This window comes from Pyrus communis, chromosome 11 (genome assembly GCF_963583255.1).
Source record: "Pyrus communis chromosome 11, drPyrComm1.1, whole genome shotgun sequence".
Taxonomy (NCBI): domain Eukaryota; kingdom Viridiplantae; phylum Streptophyta; class Magnoliopsida; order Rosales; family Rosaceae; genus Pyrus; species Pyrus communis.
Genome location: NC_084813.1, coordinates 16,699,734 through 16,717,523, shown reverse-complemented (window position 1 = coordinate 16,717,523; position 17,790 = coordinate 16,699,734). Strand labels below are relative to the sequence as shown.

General features: G+C 37.8%; 1 protein-coding gene and 2 pseudogenes across 1 annotated transcript; 1 reads left to right on the top strand and 2 right to left on the bottom strand.

The window, feature by feature from the left end:
• Positions 1-75: 75 nt before the first annotated feature.
• Positions 76-1,728, bottom strand: LOC137709086 (taxadiene 5-alpha hydroxylase-like; annotated as a pseudogene).
• A 5,546-nt stretch (positions 1,729-7,274) lies between these two features.
• LOC137709419 (protodermal factor 1-like) lies at positions 7,275-8,706 on the top strand. Its single transcript, XM_068448509.1, has 3 exons — positions 7,275-7,488; positions 7,580-7,970; positions 8,181-8,706. Exons 1-3 carry the CDS (start codon positions 7,329-7,331, stop codon positions 8,512-8,514), a joined length of 885 nt encoding a protein of 294 aa, XP_068304610.1. The 5' UTR covers positions 7,275-7,328; the 3' UTR covers positions 8,515-8,706.
• Positions 8,707-11,883: 3,177 nt separating this feature from the next.
• Positions 11,884-12,936, bottom strand: LOC137709085 (uncharacterized; annotated as a pseudogene).
• Between the last annotated feature and the right edge of the window lie 4,854 nt (positions 12,937-17,790).

Genomic DNA, 17,790 nt, shown 5'->3' with positions numbered 1-17,790 from the left:
TCGTATGGGATGAGACACTGATTCAGAAAACCGGACTTCGCTGCTTAAATCTTCGGATACTGTGAGCCTGCTTGGCTATTTATGCTTTGAGTTGCAAGAATTCTCAGGTTGCGCTTTGGGAAATTTTGGGGTAATTCTGATAGGCATCGCATGGGAAGGGAACGGAAGGGGATCCATGGTTATGGGCTCGTCGGGATAAAGCAAAGACCAATCATAACGGGTAACAACGAAATGCACAAAGATGAGGATATTCAACTTGGCCAGTTTGTAGCCTGCACACACTCTTGACCCTCCCCCGAATGGAAGGAACACATACGGTGGGACTGACTCCTTAAACCGACTTGGATCGAAACTCAGAGGATCTTGAAAGTATTCAGAGTTGTAATGTGTTCCATATGTTGTCCACAACATCTGCATGAAATTAACCACTAGAAATTAGTCCAACCACTGTAAGTACACACCGGTGTAAAAATGTAAGGTGCAAAGCAGAAGGCATGTACCTTCCATCCTCTGGGAATGGTAAAGCCTTCATACTCAATGTCGGCGATGGCTTTCCTAAAAGAGCCGAATATTGGAGGGAATAGGCGCATGCCTTCACGCACAACCTGCCAGGTATACTTCATCCTCTTTGTGTCATCCTGTGTCAGATTTTCACCTTGGTCTTTTGCTTCTCATTATCTCAGCATGTTCTGATATAATGAAATGTAACTCACCGATAAGTTCATGATTGAAATCGATGAACTTGGACTGCACGAAATGTTACATACCTTTCAGTAGAACACTATGGCAATAAGGATGCTGAGCCAACATTTTGAAAGTCATGGCAATGGCGAAAGAAGTAGTATCATGAGCTGCAAAAACAAGCAACACCACATTATCAACAACCTCCTCCTCAGTGATGTCTCCCCAAATCATCCCAGCCACCAATTGTGAAAGCAATGTTCCTCCCTGCTCCTCCTCCGCTTCTATCTTGCCTTCCATTTGCATCCTCTTCTCTCTCACTACTTCAATCAGCATATTCTCTATCTCCACCCTCGCTTTCTTTGCTCTCCAAAACCTCGAACCAGAAATCTGAACTGCACTGTGAAAACCCCTTCCAAAACTCTCTCAAATGTTCCCAACATCTCTGCCTTCACAATGATCCCCAAAAAAGCACTCAAACACTATGGTAAACGTCAAAATTTTCGTCGAGCAGTAAAGGCTAATCTCGTCCTGGCCTTTCCACTTAGTGTCCAAATGCAACCGCACAGAGTGGCATATTTTAGGCACCAACGTCTCAAGCCCCGCCTGGCCAAGGCTCGCCCCTATAAGCCCGCGCAGGCAGCGGTGCCGCTCCCCTTGCTTTTCCATGATGGAGTCCTTTCCCATCAGATGAACCGACGCTGAAGGCCACGAGCTCACCACCAACTTGAACTCATTGGACAGCAGGAACTTGTTAGCATTGGCTCCATTTACAATCACAGTTGGAGATCCCATCAGGTGCGTTGTGAAGATTTTACCATATTTCGCAATCCGGGGTTGAACGAAATCATCAAACAAACTGTTCTTCCGTTGAGCTTTGTAGAACTCCATTGTCTGGCCTAACCAAGGGAGCCCCGTTTCACCCGGTGGCAGTCTTTTCTTATTCGTGTTACGGCGTTGCTTGTGCTCCAAGAAAACGATGAAAAAGACCGTTGCAGCTAAGAAACAGAACAAACAAAAAGAATAATGATTGCTAATTTCTTTCATGGACTAAAAAAGTTTGAAATTTTATAGTTCTAATTATAACGTGGTATCAGGTGAGCAAATTGTTTTTGCTTTCAGAAAAGTCAACCAATTATGAAGTAGTAAACCGTCCCAGGACTATTTTATCACAAATCAACAGCTCAGATTTTCCCGTTACGTTGACTCAACGTTAAGTTGCATATTGTCGAAATGGGTGATCGGCCACAGAAAAGAAATCCCAAAAAATCTGGTAGGGTTGCTGATGCGATGATGAAGATTAACTAACACATGATGTAAACCGTGGAATCTTTTCTATCTCTCATGATTGTTGATTTCAACAAAAGAGACTTGTCACTAGCAATACAGTACGTCTTGAGTTTGACTCTTCTAATATTGAGTTCAGCACCAAATTATTGTAAACCGTTGTGCAGTTTAATTTAGCCTCTTAACTTAAATAACGATACTAAGAAAAATTTAAGAAGAGACCTTGGAAGTCTCCATGCTGGAACTGCTTCACAATAATGTCGGATTTATGATTAAATCGAACTTAAGCAAACCTTTAATAAAAAATAGAATTCGAGTGACGCAAAACCAACAACGAGCAATACACAATGCAATTTAGTGCCCCTTAATTTATTGATGTTTAGTGCCTTTTATTGACTTTTTAATGCTTCCTCCCTGCATAATGTAATTCAGTAACGAGTTTCATTTATGTATATTTTGTGTATTATATGTATGGAACAATTTATAAAGAGTGGTAAAACCAATGCTATTTATCATCATGCGAAGAGCATGCCTCATGCATAACTTAACCACATCCATGTTAGGGACCAAAATTTGTGGATCCACGTGTGGATTATTACTCCAAAATTTTGGGGATCCATGCATAAATTAACCACGTCCATGGTAAGTTGCATATTTCGAAATGGGTGACCGACCACAGAAAAGAAAAGAAATCCCAAAAAATCTGGTACGGTTGCTGATACGATGATGAAGATTAACTAAGAGGAGTTGAAAACCGTGGAATCTTTTCAATTTTAATTTCAACAAGAGATACTTGTCATTAGCAAAACAGTCTTAAGTTCGACTCCTATAAGGTTGAGTTCAATATCAAATTATTGCGTAATTTGGCTTTATGCATAAATTGTTACAAACTTTTAGTTAAAAATAGAATATGAGTGACACAAAACCGACAATTAAGGATACACAAATGCAATTTAGTGCCTCCTTTATCGACGTTTTAGTGTCTCCTCCCTACACAATGCAATTTAGTAACCAAATTCATTTGTGTATATTTTTGTATTATAGGTATGCAGCAATTTATAAAGATTGTGGTCAAACCAAATGCTAAGAAACCATATTTATCATCATGCGAAGGGCGTGCCTCATGCATAAATTAACCACAGCCATGTTAGGGACCAAATTTTGTGGATCCATTTGTGGAATATTATTCCTAAAGATAAGCTTTATATATATACACCATGAAACGATAAGCTTTATAGATACACACCATGGAATGATATGCTCTCCTTAAGTGCATCATCCTCCAATACGGAAGATAAGATAGGTTAGTGTATATAAATCCGAGTAATGTTATTTTGTTACACTTATATTCTCGGAAAAATACTCATATTCAACGCATTGTGAATATGAACCATGCATTTGTAGACATCGAAATTTTAAATAGATGTTCACCAACACATTAAAGTTTTGATATGTCAGGGCATACATGGCATGTGCCATGTGTCTCACAAATTGTACACATAGACGTGACTCATCAAAATCGTAGAAGTCATTAAGAAGGACACATGTCAACACTTGGTGGAAAGAAATTATTTGATTTTAATTTAACTAAATCAAATATTAATTGGTGGAGTCAAATCACGAATCGACCCACAAATCGAGTCCTAGTTCTTTTGTCAATTAAGCCCACAATCAAGGCCAAATCTATCCGCAGGCAAGACTTGAAGAGTCTATAAATATGAGGCTCCAAGACAAAGAAAGGGGGCCAGAAAAATCATTCACGGCCATACGCTGAAGCTTTAAAACTCTGAAGCTCTCAAACCCCCCAAACACCCAAGACACTCAAGAAGACTTGGAACACCCAAGACACTCAAGGACTTGGAACACCAAAGACACTCAAGAAGACTCAGAAAACCCTCCGTATTCTTCTTCAAACCCATAAAGAACCATTAAGCACCACTACAGCGTGCCAGTTCTTCCATCGCCACAAGTCAAATCCATGCGGCAGTCGTTCATCCAAGATCAATTCATTATGACTCTCAGATCAACAACACACATCTACGCATCTTTGGAGATCGAATCAAAGGATCAACCTTGTAAACAGAGATTGCAACCCTAAACTCATTAATACAAATACAATTATTTTGTACACATGTTTTTTTCATTTGCTATAGAAATTTCGTGTTTACAGCATTTCAACAAGAGCGGACACAATCAATGATCCATATTCAGTCTGAAAGCAGAAGCATCGATCTCACGCTGATTAACTTATCCACTCCATTTGATCATGTAGCCAGTACCTAGTAATTAAGGCTTTGAGTGCATTTCCTATTCCAAGAATTTGAACAGAACCAAGAATCCATCCATGCTATGCATATACACAAATATTTTGAGGTATAAATTATAACCACATTTATTTGAAGGGATTCAGGCTTTTGGACTTTTTGCACACAGAACAGAAGCAGCAGTAAAGTCATATTTCTGTAGCAAAAACAAATTGGGGACCTGTGTGTATTTATAATACAAAGTTTTAACGAAAAATCTATGATACTATTCACTTTAACGAAAAATTATATTTTTACACTAAAAAGTCAATCCTGGTACTATTCACTTTACCCTTTATTTTATTCTTATAGTTAAAATTCAAAATTTTCAAACCTTTTTCATTAGTTTTTCTTTTATAATATTTGCAACCGCTCTCTCTCTCTCTCCTGTCAGAAAACTCCACACAAGTAGCACTTGTGTACTACAGAGACAATGAAACCCACGCTCTCCTCTCCCAAGAAAACCAAATGGGAATTCTAAGAAAGGTCTGGGTCAAGAAAAATTGTTTTTACAACATAGCAAATTAGCCTCTGAGTTTAGTATTGATGAATTAGGTTATATCATTAATCTTGATTACCATTGGACAAACCCATTGTTCTTTGACTCATTTGTAATTCGGTATGGGTGTCCGACCCTGTTTTATGTAGAGTACCTCTCACAAATTATTTATCTATTTTGATCTCACCGAATGTGAAAATTATCCTAATCAGATAACCATACTTAACTCAAACTTGTGGAAAGCCTCGATCATATGAGAATATATTTTTCCTAGAAGGAGAGAAAAGTTTTGTAGTATTTCCCACATGAAAAAAAAAATCATAAATTTGGGCTTTGATGGCAAAAAACATGTCATTGGGATTCTCAAAATGTGAGACCAAACCAACCAGAGCTGTTGAAATAGCTCAAAGGAGTTTCTCAAGGCATATATTTGTCTGGTTACTGAATCAACTTCCTGGAGAATTTTAGGGGATTAATGCTTTCAACGACCACCAGAAACCCTCTTCTTATTTCAGTTCACATGAAAGCTTTCATCAGTTTCTAGCTAAGCTAGTAGCTAGCAAGCTCCATAGGCCTTGCCATCGATCACTGGCACTGCTGCTAAATTTAACTTAGAGCTTCACAGTTCGCTGTTACACAGCCATTAATTAACTAGGGCTTTCTCTAAATGTGTGACAACTCAGGATCCCCATTGGCCATGCTCTCTCTCTTACACAGCCATTGAACTTTGGTTGAAAACTTGAAGTAAAATGTCATCACTTTCATGTCGTACTCTCTCTTGGGATTTTGCTCCAGGTCTTGTACATCAGAATTTTTAGCTGTCAGATTCTTGGTCAAGAATTCAACAACCAAACGGTTAAAAATCATGATCTATAGCATACACTAGAGCATAGTAAAATAATTACTCGGTTCCTTTCGTATGCTTAAAATTTATGGTCAATCGCAGATTTGAAACTTGAAAAGAAATTCAATTGCAAAACCCTATACAATACCCTACTTCGATGTCTTCTTTACTCACCCCTCTCCACACATTTGTGCAATCTCACCTACTTCTCTGCAGATCTCATTAACCTTCATACAGAACCCACTTCTCTCTCTCTCTCTCTCTCTCTCTCTCTCTAGAAATTTTAGTCATTGCCATCTGTTACACAAATGTACCATATTTGTTGAAGAAAATATTATATACCATATCTTTAACATATATATTTTCCTGGCTACAATTTCCACTGCAACGTTTTGAGCTAGCCAGTTGCAAATTTATAAGCAGACCAAGGTGGGGAATTTGCATGAAACCGTGACCAAATCTTCAAAAATGTGATGCCCGACAAGAAGTTGGTCCAATTTTAATTTCCTTATCCAACAACAATCACAAAGATCTTCATGTATATGGATTAAATGGTTTCCAATTTTCCAACCCATCACAAATATGAAGATGGTAAAGAGGAGATGGACGTGAAAAGTGCTTTAGAAATCTTTCATGTGGCCCATCGCAATTTACACAAATTTATGGGTACGGCTCCACTATTTCCGAAACAATTTTATGTACCAAATTGTAATTAACTTAATACATAATCTCGTATTTAACACATCATCCCTTAAGGTTGAATTGGGACCAAGATGAGCTAATACAAGGATAATGATATTGGAAAATTGACAGGTTGGTCAAGGCTTGACTTGGTTTTGAGATTATTCAAATTGGGTTCAGGCTCTATTCAGGGTTTTTTTCTTAAATAGCAATGCAAGACACACTTCAGCACATTTAGGCTTAACTAATTAAGCTGGTTAGAGTAATGTGCTTCTCTGCTACACTTAAGTTCAAACCTCGCTCCCAATTTTTTATATTGGATAAGAATTTTATTAAAATTAAAAAAATAAGCTAGTTGAAGGAGAACAACTTTCAAGTGGCACGGGTGCCGATGTATCGTGGTGTCTTCTGACAATCATATAATGTCAAATGAAGAGAAACCTACTTATATCATTATATCATTTACACAAGACGTTGCAATCATAGTGTACTTATGTTACAGAAGTCCTCTAGCTGAAGGCCGATCATGCATTGGTTTCCAAATATTGTACCACCCACAAGGCTAGGGGAGGGGATATATGTTTTTTCTTGGTAGAATTTATAATTTTATGTAATATCATGCTCTGTAAGCTTCAATTTTGGAAGTAAAGGCTTCATCAAGAAAAAGTAAAAAGCAATGAGCTCTCTAATCTCAGTTATACAATCTGTCCAGATCACAACCAATATTATGTCAACACCCATATCAGAGAGAGAGAGAGAGAGAGAGAGAGAGAGAGAGAGAGAGAGAGATTATGGTATGTGTCTCAAAAGCTAGCAACTTGAGAAGTTGATATCATTACTGTAAGAAACACAAGGGAGTAAATAGGAGGAGTAAATGCACCTTCAACACAGCAACTAACTACAACACTCCTTCACCTGCTAATATTAACTTCTCCCTTATATATTCACCCTCTTCCTCCTCCCTACACTTACTCCACCACCCTTCTTCCCTTCTTCTCGCTAATTCCTTACTCTTCAAAGTAAGCGGACAAAAATGGGGAGAGTGAGAAGCAATGCTGCCTCTTTGTTTCTATGGACTTTGGTTGCTGGGTTGCTTTCCCAGAACTTGGTCATCCCTGTCATGTCCTCCACTGTCCAAGACCAGAAGAACTTCTACTCTCCACCAGACCCCCACTCCGGCAGCCCCCATGGAGGTCCCTCTCTCCCTCTCTCTCTCTCTCTCAAATGATATTATGTCAAGCATTCACTAATATGTGCTCTCATTGACCTCTCCTACTAATTCAGGTTCACACGGAACTCCTTCCAGCCCACCATCACACGGTGGCGGCTCTCAAAGCCCCCCGTCTCATGGAGGTGGTGGAAGCTACAACCCTTCACTATCACCACCTTCCAACTGTGGCACCCCACCAGCACACCACAACCCAACTCCATCACATGACCCTAGCACTCCATCCACTCCATCAACTCCAAGCGGTGGTGGCTACTACTACTCTCCACCACCTACTTATGGCGGCAGCCCCCCAACCACACCAGAAATCGGTACCCCTCCCACCCCAGTCATTCTAAGCCCCCCGATCCCAGTCATTGGAACCCCACCAATTGACCCAAACACCCCAACCATCCCTTCTCCGCCTTTTCTTCCTGGCCCCAACTCCCTTCCACCCTTCACATGCAAGTAAGTAACTGGTTTAAATAATACGCAGTGATTAGCTGGTAACTAGTATCAATCTACAGTATTTGGCACATTACTATTATTTGGTTGATATTTGACTACATTATCGACTATGCACCGGATGTTGTAGACGGTAAAATGATCACGTACAAAAATGGTACATATTCATAACTTAAACTTCATCTCTAATTCATAAATTGCCTTGTTTTGCAGCTACTGGGGGAGCCACCCCACACTAATATGGGGTCTGTTGGGCTGGTGGGGAACTTTGGGCAATTCTTTTGGTGTGTCTAGTCTTCCAGGGATTGGATCCGGCACCATGAGCCTCCCGCAGGCACTTTCCAACACCCGCACCGACGGGCTAGGAGAGCTATACAGACAAGGAACTGCTGCCTTGTTGAATGCCATGGTGGATAACAGGTTCCACTTCACCACCAACCAAGTCAGGGACAGCTTCGTCAGTGCACTGGGATCTAACAAGGCTGCAGCAACTCAAGCCCGCGTTTTCAAGCTTGCCAACGAAGGAAAACTCAAGCCCAGAGCCTGATCTCAATCACAATCATATTTGCTTTCACTTAATTTAAGTTCAAAGTTAATCTTTATGAGTTGTTAACTACTTATATCTACTTAAGAGAGACTTCAGAGTGTTTGTTTGTTATTATTCTAGAACGTTACGTTCTTAGTTTCTAATCAAATTTGCTGCAATGTTAAGATATGCGAACTTTGGTTTACATTTATTTAATACTTAGCTTTTATCATCTTAATTAGTTTTTAATATAATTCAAGATTTTATTGAGTTCATATCTCATGCAGTATAAATAGAAGCAACAATACTACAAGCGCTAAAACGAATCCCAAATTTTAGATACTCAATTAATGTGAAAACGATATGACAATGTTAATTTATGAAAAAGAAAGGTACATGAAATTCACCTAAAAATTACATGTTAATAAAACTATAGTACCACCTCTGCAGCTCATACTGCTGAACGCGTGTTTCGTGTTGCAGAAAAGAAATTGTGCAAGGACCACCGTCTTAAATTATCAGTACGGACCATTTCTTGTTAAGTGAAAGCATGAAATCTCCAAGTTGTAATCGATCTCCTAATCCTAATGACATCTTAACTCGCGTGCTAATCATACTCGAACGGATATCTGTAGAAAATGCAAAACACAAGCACAAGAACATAACAGAAATAAAACTACTAGCACTGTTAACGGGAAGAAGAAACGTAACAAAAGTTTTAATCATATACAAATCCTAGTTTCCCTCCCTTTCTAAATGGATCGCCAAGTTGTATACGTGAGTAAGGCCAATTATTCAGGTCACCAGAGTTCAAATACCCCCTCCCCATAGATTAGAGTATTAATTTAGAATACGCTATGTCAAACAAAAATCTATATCATTAAGTCCACTTCTGATTGAAGAAGTTTAAGAAGGGATAACTAAAAACTAGGGAGTGAGGCAGTTGAATGGGAGTGTGAGGCCAAAAAGATGAGAGCAACTTACATGAAATAAGTTTACTGTCACCTAATGTCACAATCCAGTAAAATAATGACATGTGTTTCATTGAAATCGGATACTATGACAGCAGTGAACCCATTCTATATAAGTTATTTTCCACAAAGATTGATGAGATATATATAGCTTTCCTTGGTCCCCTGTATCTGCAGAATGCCCTCTTAAATGGCATGTTCAAACTTTTCTCAGCATAATATAATGTTTAAAAGGAGGACACATCCAGCTAAATTAACCAAAAACATTTGAACCAGGAGAACAACTTGCATGATATGGATACATCTTCATGTGATATCCCATGCTAATGAAATAAGGACATGTGGTAAAAGCTTACATGTCTTTATTTTACTAGTATGAAACGTTACCATAACGGTGTATTCATGTCATATAAGTCATTCTCTTTTGAACGAGATCACAATTCATTAAATCACAAACATAACATTACAAAAGCTAGTCTTGGTCAAATGTGTAGCCGATGCTAAAGCAAATACATGGTACATAATTAAGTACAAAAGCACACAATACAAACAAAACAAAACTTGGTACGAGCTAAATAAGCGACAAAGATCATATAATTGAAATTTGACTTAAATGCAAGTCCCAGCCAAGGTCAATTAGAGAAACAAGCTTAATCTATTAAATCCTCTCTGGATTCTTTTGTGAGGATTTTAGGGATTCGTGAATCGTATCTGTTTATTATATATCGTGTGGTCAATTATTGTCAAGTATTGTTTATGTTTATTTTTAAATAAAAATATTTAAAATAATTTTTTATCGCATGATGTACGATAAACAGACACAATTCACGAACCTTCGGGATCATCACAAAGAGGATCTGGACCCATATATTAAATGTACTTAATAGTACAATGAAGGATTAAATATAATAATAAATGGATACCTACCCAACTTACAAAAAGGAAATATAAGAAATATGTTAAAGGGGAAAAAAGAGTGGCGCCATTATTGTCCGCATATTTTTAAAGTTTTTTTTTTTAAATTTTTTTTAATCAAAATGGTTTTGAAATTGATATAATCCCTTATTTTGGTGTATAGGATTTAAAATCGTTAGAAGCTGTCCTTAAGGCCAAAATATTTGTTAAAATCCGTACTTTGTCAATAATTTTGATCATTTCGTAAAAAATATTTGTTAAATAAAGCGATGACAAAAATACCTTCAAAAATTTTCAATTCATTTTAGCCCTTTATTTATTAAATTGTGTATTTTTGTCATTTTGGTGCTTATGTGCCAGAAATTTTTCACGAAATTATCAAAATGATTTATGGTGAATAAACTCAAGAACTACTTCTTTCGATTTCAAATCTTAAGGACCAAAGTGAGGAATTATACCAATTTCAAGGACTATTTTGGCTAAAGCCTATTTTTAGTTTCTGCCCCATGAAAACCAGTTACTCTTAACTCACCCCTCCAACCAATGAAAATAACATTAAGTCTAATAAGGTTTATTTGATGAGAGAGAGATGAAGAGTCCACAGAACCGTCCACGGAGGGTTCTCCCGTGGAGATTGCGGAAGGGGTGGAGGAGGGGAGGGAGGAGGTGACAACAGGGAGAGAGAAAATAGAGCGAAATGAGTAAAACCCGCAATTATAATATATGCCATGAGCAAAGCATTGAGTGTAAACAGAATTAAGTAAAGTGGTGGTCGCAGATGAATCTGCAATGTGATGCTTATAGCTATATGATTTTATGACAGCAGTTGAGTGACCATCCATTGTCCAACCTAGAAAGTGCATGCAAGTTGGTTTCTAAATGTTTTGGGGATTAGGGGACAAGACGACTAAATGCCATCTTCTATTTACTTAAAGAGTAGTGCTTCTGATATTTTCTTGTGCAACCCACGGATGCCTGTCCCAAGATGCATCTGTTACTTGTGCAACCCATTCGATCGCTAAACATGTTCCCTCAGTACAAGCAGCATTAATTCCAACATGCATATAATAATTCTCCGGCAATTGGATGTATATATTTCGACGTGTTTTTTACAAAGCACATCTAGCAAAAGCATGAGCAAAAGTGCTTCCGACAGAAGGAGTCCCAAACGGGCTGTAATTCTCCATGAACAACTAGACATAGGTGGTGCATCTCTATCTCGTGCTTGTGATTACATGGTTAGTCAATCAAATATGACACTCAAGATCAACCAGGATACAGTAATACAGAATAGCTATCGAGTTTTTACGCTCTTATTTTCCTACTGGTTATCGGTTGTTCAGATTTATCCAAAAGAACGATTGAAGATGTGTTTTCCAAATCCCCTCCAAGACAAAGTACTGAAGGAAAAGCTGGTGCTACGCCGTACATACCCTTTAAATTACTACAAAGCCGGGGCCAGATCCACCGAATCAGGCAGATCGAGAGAGAATTTGACAAGCAGTTACTTCATATGAGATTCAAACCATTTAAACATCCTGTCAGCGTGCAAGCTAGTCATTTCATGGTACGCAAATGCAAGATTTAACTCCTCTTGGATATAATGGGTCAGATGGTCGTCTGGAGAAACAATTTCACTCTCTCTGACAGCTTCTTTCCAACGTGTTTTACGCCCATCATTCTTCATATATCCGTTCTCATCGATAAAACCCTTTTCCGGAAGAGTTCAAACAACTTAGCAGAAACAGACTGATCAAGACCTGGGATTCTATCAGCTAACAGATGTGGCGACAAAGGGAACTCCATGCATTCAATCTCTGCAACATCGTCATCAACACCTTTCTTTTTCAAAATTTTCATGTACTTAATTACCTATCTTTTGCCGCCTAATCATATCTTTGGGCATGTGCATGAAAAGTGTAGTGGGGTAGCTCTCTTCGATTTTCATTTGATCAAACACCCCTTCAGCAATCATGATTGCAATACCATTGAACTTCAACACAGTGGCAAGCACAGAAACAAAGAATCCCCCAGAAGAGGCCCCCATAGCAACAAGAGGAAGCTTTTCAAGCTTGTTTTTCTCAACCCACCATCTGATAATATCCTTAGCAACAATTATCTCCTTCCTCATAGTCCAACATGTCCCTGCACTTGATATAGTAAGGACAGCAAACTTTCGCCAAAGAGCATGAAGAGCAATTAGCCGTTCCTCTGGCAAACCAATGCAGTCAGGGCAGTGAGAAGATTTATCCCAAAAATATAGAGCTCTACCTCCGCAACCATGAGCCAGAAAAAGAAGTGCTTTAGGTGAATCTGGTATTTGCCATATTACTTCCGTTCCATTTGGAAACTCTAAGGTTGGAGAAAATTTCACCACTGACTCAAGGCTATTCCACTTTTCCTCTGGAAGTCCAAGTAATGAACTGGTCTTATGATCAGTGTTGCCAACTGACAATACGAAAACCAGAAGAAATAGTGTAAAACACACTGCCAGAAATGCAACCCAACGTGTTGGAGGCCCATTCCATGCCTTCGACTTGTTTCCGTGCTTCCACATTATTACTGAAAACAAAATATTGGGGAAAAAATCTTCAGATGAAGTTTTCTTAAATCAGGAAAACAAAAAAAGTTGGCAAAGTGCAGAAACAGCGGTTGAGAATATATTCATTGTAATTCAATAAGCATTTCCACAATCCCCATTTCTTCTCTGATAGTACTAGATTAGAATATTCTAGTTCCATTTTGTTAATCTTAATTTTTTTTTTTAATCTTAATTTAGTAGTTCAGGGGTAGAGGTCTATGACCGAAGGGGTAGAAGAAGATCTAGGAAGACTTTGGAAGAGACTCTAAGAAAAGACTTAAGAGTACTTAGATCTAAAGGAAGACATGACACAGAACCGAGCGTAATGATATTTTAGGATTCATATAACCGACCCCACTTAGTGGAAAAAGGCTTTGTTGTTGTTAATTTAATAGTTCAACACCCCAGAATACAAAGACTGCAACAACCTGAGACAAACTCAACAATCACAGCATCAAAGCATTTTAAATCAATGGAAAACATAGAGCCGGCAACAGAGATAAACTCCATTACATACAAATCACTAAGAATCGGTTTTCAGGAAGTCAAATCGTCGCCCAACTTTCACGTACTGGAAACGGCTAAAGAAGGAGCAACCTTAGAGAATATGCAAATAAAAATTCAAGGAGTGCTTATGCTGATTTTTTTTTTTTTCATTTACCTTTGAACTTAAATCTTTTCTTGAGGATTTTTCGGGTTCCTCTACGAGTGTAGAAGCACTATTTTAAAGGTGCACGTGCTAAATCTGTAATCTTGATAAACCCTTTTCTAATCTTCCCTAATTTGATCAAGTCCCAGTTAGGTCTAACTAATGATGAATTAAGTAAACACATTTTTCTATCAACTTGGAAATATCACAAACATTTCTAAAGCTACAATCTTTTGATGAAAGACACAATCTTTGATGAGGAAATGCATGGGAAAACACTACACAAAGAGCATTTTTGTTTGAGTCGAACCAAAGTATATACACAGTTAACATATAGATTCTCTCCTAATATTTTGTCATCCTATATTTTCTCGGAAACCAAACAAGTCGTAAGAAAATTCTAACATTCGAAAAAAAAAGGACCCGCTAGATCCTGTTCTGGAAGTGAGTTTTTTCTCTCAGAATTTGGTGTGGTTTTCTACGTTGTGGAAGACCACCATTGGGTCGGTTCCAATGGGTTATCAAAGGGGATTTAGGCCCGGAAATTTTGGGCTCAGTCCATGACGGCCCGTAAGGGTAAATATGAATAACTAAGATTGTTACAAAAATTAGCACTTACAAATTTATCATACAAAATATTTTCTGGTAATTTTGTAACTCTTTTTTCTTTTGACAAGAGACAATAGTAAAATTTCATTACTGAATCACAAGTACAAAAAGTCCACGACAATTACAAGAGTTGTCACATGGGTATAATCTTCCGTGACCAAATAAATTGTTCTATAATTCACACAAACTAGAGTTAATAATAACCCCCTAATTGGCAACTGCAACCACAACCACACACCCACTAGCACTATCAGTCCAAATCTACCAAAAAGACGGCAGACGGAACAGATCTATACCGCAGCCCATGTAATGTCACCGCCAAACAAGCGAGACTACATCAAAACCATCACTTGGCAAAGATAGGCCACAATGAAAAACCAAGTCTGACAATTGGGGTCACATCAAACCACCGCTCACAAATTGGCCACATCACTCATAAGGCGAGACATTACCCATTAGAAGCGGTACAAACAAGCCTACACTGATGCTACACAAATCCGAGAAAACGAAATCCGGTAGGCTTAAGTCCATTGATTGACCCATCACCACCTGTGAGTGGAGAGGGGTAGGAAGAGAGGAGTGGAGAGGCTAGGTGGAGAGGAACGCTAGAAGGAGGTGGGAGAGGCTGTCGTCGGCCCTAAGCCAAAGCCAAGGACCTGTGGTTGAAGTTTGCAAGGTTTGGGTTTGGGTTTGGGTTTGTGTTTGGAGAGGAGGATTTTGTAACTCTAATGCAAGGATCGATGTATGCTGAAATTCTCTAACGCAAGAACTCAAATTTAGTTTAATAGTATTCATTTTTATTTGTAAGCGAGAAGTCTATGTTTCGACTCACTTATGAGGCTTGGGCTGTAAATAAAAAAAGTAAATTACATTTTGGTTCATGTACTTTATCTGAAATTTCACATTCGTTCCTGTAATTTTTATTTTTTTTGGTTTATGTACTTTATCTGGAATTTCACCTTCGTTCTTGTAATATTTTTTTTTTTTTTTTTGGTTGCATTTTCATACTCGTAGGTATCTTATCAGTTGGCACCATGAGTTTAATAAAACAAATGAGCCAAATTTCTTCCAATGTTTTTGAAAAGAGAAGCTATGGGATTTGGTTTGTACAATTTTTTCCTCATCGACAGGGAAGAACCAATGATCTTTGAGAAAGTCGGAAGGAGAATGGATCATTAACCATGGAAGTTGAGGAGATGGAGTGCAGGCTGTGCTGCACTTGCTACCAATTAACATGTGCCCAAATATTTTTCATGGTCCATGCGGTGACATCGCACTTTAAATGTGACTTTGTGGTTAAAAATCTGTCAATTAAAGAATTGGTGAGTCCCGTTAGTCATAATAGTCTACACCTAAATTTCCATTAGTTTTCCGTTAAAAGAAAAACAGTTAGCCTCACTTGTGGGATTAAAATTATCCTTTCAGTCTAAACTAATTAAGGAGGCTAAAACATTATCGTTTGATTTGGTGATGCTTGCTTGTTCGCTGACTACGGTGGGGATGAGTTAGGGACTGTGTTTTATTGTTGATGTTTGATAATTAAGATATGGGGCAAACTTTCTTAAAGGTGAAATGGTAAGAGCATTTCCAGTAGTCTCGAACCCTAATTTGAGATTTATTTTAGAATTTATCCGTTGGAGAAAAAAGAAAAAAATATGTGAAAATTCATTTATTTTACCGACTACTCTAGAGTTGTTTTGAGATCTAAGTTACAGAATTTTTAGTGGAGATTCCTTTGTTTGACAGAAAATTTAGTGATGGAACCGGCTTATAACATGTACCAAGTGAAAAAATGACCGGATACGGAACTAGAAACTTAAGGTCATCTTCAACAAAAAATGGCTAATATAGAATTATAGTCTTGCAAAAAAAAAAAAAAAATATATATATATATATATATATTTTTTAAATTAATAGTATCATGCCATACTTATGTACCATAAGGGGTTAAGCATAGTCTCCTCAATAATTTACTAGTTTTAAGTTTATACTTTAAATTTATGGTTAGGTGTAGTCAAACTATGACTTCATACGATTTTAATAGACTTTAAAATCAAGGTTTAGTAAATTAGAATTTTTTTTTTTAATATATCAATATTTTTACAGTAAGGTGAGGGAGAGTTTGGCTAAGCCACACAATGGACAACCTAATTTGGTATTGAATTCGTCATTCACGATATTCAAATCTAAGACATTTCACTTCTAAATGAAGAGAAATACCAACAGAACGTAGTACTGAGTGGCTAGTCAATTAGGATTTTAAAGAAGGATTTTACAAGACTTTGAAATCATGGTGTAGTTAAAATAGGATTTTAAAGGATTTTAAAAATATATCCAAATCCAAGAGTATTTATACATGAACCTCACAGACATCATTAGGAACCATGCTTCTCAGGTTCACTGGAGTTTGGTGGAACTGAAAGCGCGATATCAAACTCCTTTCTTTTGCCCACAAGCAGTGAAATAATTTTCATGGCATCTGGGGCTTCTTTTCTCAATCCAATGCAGGCCCTCGTTCATTCATCTCTCTCAATCCGAATGCATATGGTTTTCCGGACCCATCTCTGAAGTTCTTGCCCGAGCCAGTTGACATACGAGCTTCTTCGAATGGATTCCTTTGCTGCCAGGGTCGTGATGGCTGTAGGGCTTTTACTATATTTGTAATCCTATTACAAGGAAGTGGACAAAACTTCCCAAGCCTAATGCGGATCATGGATTCTTGTATTTGACCTGAAGATGGAGTGCGCACAACTTGGCAGAGGATTTGGGACACTAGGTCTGATGGATGGAAAGCTATGGATCCATACGTATTATAAACGTGCAAAAAGTTTAACAAAAGTAAAAAAAGAAAAAAAAACAAAAGAAAAAAAGAAAAAAAAACATATAAAAACCTAGGAAATCAAATAAAGAATCCGTACAAATCCGTATAAATCTAAGTCCGTATGTAATTATAGAGTATATTAAAATCCTTTGAAATCTATCATCTAAAAAAGTACATTAAAATCATCTGAAATCCAAATTGACTACATTACTTTTCAAATCTAGTCGTTGAATTTGGATCAATTATTGTAACTAAGGAGCTGGGCCTCCAAAAAAGGGCTAAGAGGGAGGTCTACATTTGGCTAGTTCAATGCCCTTAGGCCAAATAATGGTCTAGTGGGCTCTATAGAATTATAACCTAGTTTTCGGTTGAAGATGAATTTTTAGGCAAATCATGTCATTTTTTTACTTTTGGACCTTTAACCATCTTCATTGGAGATGGCCTAATAGTTAAAAATTCGACGACCAATGATCTTAATGCATATTATGTTCCGCTCTGTTCATACTAGAAAATTTCTTTTTTCTTTTTTCTTTTTTTTTTTTTTGGTTGAAAGAAACGATTCATAGAACCTGAAAGCCACCAGGCCAAACAACATACAGAATGCTTCCCCACAAGGCCAGGAAACAAAAACCAAGATAAACAAGACACAATGTTACGCCATCCCACATGACACCAGCGTCGTGCCATCTAACAGCGCAAAAAGACTCCCCAACCTTACATAGGAGGAGAACATGGAAGACCGTCATTGTTC